Genomic DNA, 4,651 nt, shown 5'->3' on the forward strand with positions numbered 1-4,651 from the left:
TGGACCTTTATCTTTGCGTTATTTGGGTGATGTATACCGCTTTAAACTATTGCTCATGGTGTAATATTGAATGTGTTTACAGTTTTTTTTACTTGTCAGTACAAATATATTTTAAACGTTTGTATAAATCCTTAGTATTGAACATTACTATCTGCTGAAATGATTGAATATTATGATAAAATGTGCATTTTATATTTATGATAAGAATTTACATTAACCTTTTATTTAATATCCTTCATGTATATACATAAGTCGCATATTTTCAAAATAATTACTTTGTCAAAAAAGGCGTGAAAACTCGACACTAAATAAAGAAATATCGTATTGTTTGTTAAGTGTATGTGCTTGACATATTTTTAAAATAGCATTTTGTTGTGGTAATTCTGACGCTATTGGTTATTGAGATATCGCTGTTGACAAAAAGCCGTTCAGTTTGACATGTAAGGTTCGTTTGTCGGGATATGCTAAACTTTAAATTGAAACAGAACCAACATATTATCAAATAAGACGAATACTACCACCAATAATGTTTATTAATATTTTTTTCATAATTGATTGAGTTATTGTAAATATCGTACTCTATGTTGGCCTCTTCTTATTGAAAATGCGTGTATACTACCAGTGTCATGCGAATATGGATCTTATTTCTTAATATCCACCTTCACACTTTATTATCGCCTCTAATTAAACTATCTCTATTTAAAGAACATATTACTGCGAACTTCTTAGTACCCCATTATAATACCATTCTAGCTACCGCTACCGTAGATCATATTTCAGTAAATAAGATTACTTCGGAATTATAAAATTTCACATGTGGATCGATATTGACCTAAACTTGTACTAAAAATACGAAATGTCATTCGACGAACCCTCGGTTCATCCCGAAGACGTGGGTGTTCTCGAGGCTGAAGTAACCTTCAGTCTTATGGAATCTTCTTCCCAGCGTGGGAAAAGAAAACTTGTATCCAGCAACGGATTTACGTATGTGCACAAGCGGTTTAACCCAACGAAACAGACGACAATTTGGCGTTGCAGCGTAAGGAACAAGAAATCGACATGTCCAGCGATAGTAGTGCAATGCGGACACTCTTTCGTCTCGAATGAATGTGATCATTCCCACCAGGCTAAACCGGGCATCGACAAGGGTCTCGTCATCACCACCAAGGTATTTTTATGTTCAATGACAATCAAACAACTTTACACCTTCCATCTAACACGGCATATTGTCTATTTCAGCGTTATGTTTTTCAATAAACATATGTATATTCTGACCGTATATTCATGATGTTTCAATATTATACTGCATATTTAAACTATCGTTAATTCACAGGTTAACGCCGAGTCTGATAAAAACATGTTCGAATCCGCTGGATCCATTGTTGAGAAGATTTTGCGTGAAGAAGCAGATGACCGCCTTCCGGAAGCGTCCAGGCCTGATTATACCAACCTCTTAAGGAATTGCAACAGGCGACGCCAACGCCCCAAAGATCCCAAAGACATGGACTTTGAGGTAATCATCAAAAAAGTGTAAATATATATACCAATCAGATTTGTTCGTGGACTGATAGCAACGATCTGTAAATGCATGATATAATTGTGCATACATTTCTTTTTAGCTCGACATGGCGTTCATCAACGAGAAGATCTCGTCGTCTTTCTTCCGGGCCGAGGTCCGCAACGGCGAAAGACGACATCTTATATTCGCCACAGACCAGCAACTTCAACTGTTGAAGAAAGCAAAGACATGGTACATTGACGGGACGTTTAAGGTGGTCCGACAACGCTTTTACCAGTTGCTTTCCATTCATTCTTTCGTAAGGTCCGGTGACGACATGAAGCAGCTTCCGTTACTGTTTGCGGTGATGGCCGGAAAAACCAGTGAAGACTACACACAGGTAATTGTATTACCCTTACAGTTCGTACCCTTACGGATATTTACATATGCTTAAATATAAAGTATTAACAAACATTCGCTCACAGCCTGTGAATGTTTTCACACTCATGCAAACTTGAAAGTTGAGCGACTAATAAAATCAATAAAATCATGAATAAAAAAATAAAAATGATTTAACACACGCGTCATTTTTCCAATTATTTTCCAGGTTTTCAAAGGCGTCATGGACATCCTCCATAACGAAACTCGAGTGAAAGAATTCATGGTCGATTTTGAAGCCGGGATGTGGCAGGGCCTCCGGGAAGTTTTCGTCGACCCAACAATTAAAGGATGTGCCTTTCACTGGAACCAGGCCGTATGGCGGCACGTGCAAAGCCTCGGTCTCCAGGTAATAAATATAATTATGGATGTGTATAAATAATTTTATGATTGTACTTACGAAAATTTAAATTTTCGCCGTTATATAAATCTAGGAAAAAAATAACACATACAAATGCCGATGTTTCATATCACTTTTTATATAGTATTTCATTGATTTTACAGAGCGCCTACAGTCAACGCGACACTGTATTCACCTTTGTTCGCAAGGTCATGTCTATACCGTTCCTGCCAGCGGAACATGTGGAACCAGCCATAATGAGGTAGATTATATATTTGACAAATACACAAAAAATAACTGGATGGCCACGTTTCACTTATTTAGAAATAATTCGAAAAACCGTTCAGACTATTACTTTACAAATTACTGGTCTCTTGTAATAGTACTGATTCATTTTTATTTGTTTCAGACTGAAAGAAAAAACAACAGACGAACGCCTGGCCGACCTGCTAGAGTATGTGGACAGGACATGGCTTAAATCTTCGGTGTGGGGACCTGAAAATTGGAGCGTGTTTGGTCGGAGTGTCCGAACAAATAATGACTGTGAAGGGTGGCACTTGAAACTAAATCAGCACGCCAAGAAAGCCAATTTGCCTTTCTACCTACTACTGACCCTTCTTTGTGAAGAGGCTTCCCTTCTTCCAACACAGGTGAAGATGGTATCAGAAGGAAAGCTATCCAGGCGACAACGAAGAAGAACACGTCTCTCCAGGAAAAAATCTTCAAGCTGTGGGAAGCGTACGAGAGCAGAGAATTGTCAGTCAACGGCCTACTGAGGAAATGCAGTGGCATTTATGGACCAAATGCATGAACGTTGCTCATTTGATGTCTTTCTGATTGTTGGAAATGTTTCAACCCTTGTTTTTGAAAAGCTTGTTTGTGTGTGAAAGTTACTGTGTGTTTGTAATGTTTTACCATTATTATATTTTTTAAATGTTTGATAATATTCATCATTTACGGACCAAATGCCTGCCTGAAAGTTGCTAGATTGAATTGAAATAAATTATTGCTCATTTGTTGTTTTTTTTTCTTCTGATTGTTAGAAATGTTTCAACCATTGTGTTTAAAAGCTTGTTTCTGTGTGAAAGTTTGTGTTTAATTATTACGGATGTTTGAAATGTTTGATATTATTCATCAAGGCTCATTACAAACTGTGTTTTAAAATTATTTTTAAAATGAGTTAATAAATGGAAATGTTTGATAATATTTTGAATTGTCTTTTCATTCATAAATCTGTGTTATTTATTTTATTTAATATGCTAAAATTGATGCTTTGTATGTTTTCAATAAAAACAAATGTTGGTATCGTGAGTCTGTAATTGTTATAAATTATGAATAAAATTATGAATATAACACATTTCTATTTTTATTTTTTTCCCCATGTATTATTGGTTTTGTGTATTCAGCATTCCTTTTAAAGTCAAAAATGTTATTTAATACATTTTTTTCACAAAGAGCATTATATATATGACAAAATATTTCGTTGCACGCTGTCATTTAATTTGGGGCGAGTTGTCTTTTATTTGGGGCGAGTTGTCTTTCGATTGGGGCGAGTTGTCCAATATATTTGGGGCGACTTGTCCAGATTTTCGGGGCGACTTGTCCTGGGGCGAGTTGGCTTTGGGGCGAGTTGTCTGGTAACCGTTTCAACATGGCGGACGGTAGCGTCCAGCCGATCTTTTCATTTAAACATTTTAAATGTTCTGAACCAGACCAAAACAACAATGTCCCTGATTTTAATAACAAGCAAGATAAAATTGTTGGTAGTAACTATGCTATTCCAATTTTCTTGTGTAAAAGCACTCAAACTGAAACAATTTCAGAACAGTTACTAGAACTTGATGAAGAAGCGTATACTTGTGATAGTTATGTCTATGAACATGAATATAATAACTGTGAAAAGGATTGTTCAGAGTTTGAAAATCATGTTGAATATGCAGACTGTTTAAAACTTGCTACAATGTAAGAATGCATATGAAGAGTTTCTCACTATTTTAAACTGTAAATAACTTGTTTGTTACACATTAACAGTTACAAATAGTGAGAAACTCTTCATTAAAGACATCAACATGATTTTCAAACTCTGAACAATCATTTTCACAGTACTATTTTAAGCCCTCCCCCCTTTTAATATATGCCATAACTTCTATAGATATAGTGACAAGTATACCGTTTTAAAATTTTAACAGTAATAAACTCTTCATATGTATTGTATTCAATAGTGACTATTCAATGAAATAAAACTGTCCAGATTTTGTTTTGTTGACAACTTTATATTTTAAAAACGATTATTATTTTATTTTTGATACATTGAATATAGCTGAAATTAAATTTAGCATAATAATGCATGTGTATCAATGCTTTAAAGATCAAAT

The 4,651-nt window shown here is 35.1% G+C and overlaps 1 protein-coding gene across 1 annotated transcript; it reads left to right on the forward strand.

Annotated features, from left to right (window-relative positions):
• Positions 1-1,642: 1,642 nt before the first annotated feature.
• Positions 1,643-2,910, forward strand: LOC127864396 (uncharacterized). Its single transcript, XM_052404054.1, has 3 exons — positions 1,643-1,898; positions 2,106-2,285; positions 2,686-2,910. The coding sequence occupies exons 1-3, from the start codon at positions 1,836-1,838 to the stop codon at positions 2,752-2,754; spliced, it is 312 nt and encodes a 103-aa protein (XP_052260014.1). The 5' UTR covers positions 1,643-1,835; the 3' UTR covers positions 2,755-2,910.
• The last annotated feature ends 1,741 nt before the right edge of the window (positions 2,911-4,651 follow it).

The sequence above is a fragment of the Dreissena polymorpha genome, chromosome 1 (assembly GCF_020536995.1).
Source record: "Dreissena polymorpha isolate Duluth1 chromosome 1, UMN_Dpol_1.0, whole genome shotgun sequence".
In the NCBI taxonomy this organism is placed as follows: Eukaryota; Metazoa; Mollusca; class Bivalvia; order Myida; family Dreissenidae; genus Dreissena; species Dreissena polymorpha.

Coding starts and splice junctions, on each gene's coding strand:
- LOC127864396 (XM_052404054.1), top strand. CDS start 1,836: ATGAAGCAGCTTCCGTTACTGTTTGCGGTGATGGCCGGAAAAACCAGT. Junction 1,899..2,105: donor CCAGTGAAGACTACACACAG/GTAATTGTATTA, acceptor ATTATTTTCCAG/GTTTTCAAAGGCGTCATGGA. Junction 2,286..2,685: donor TGCAAAGCCTCGGTCTCCAG/GTAATAAATATA, acceptor TATTTGTTTCAG/ACTGAAAGAAAAAACAACAG.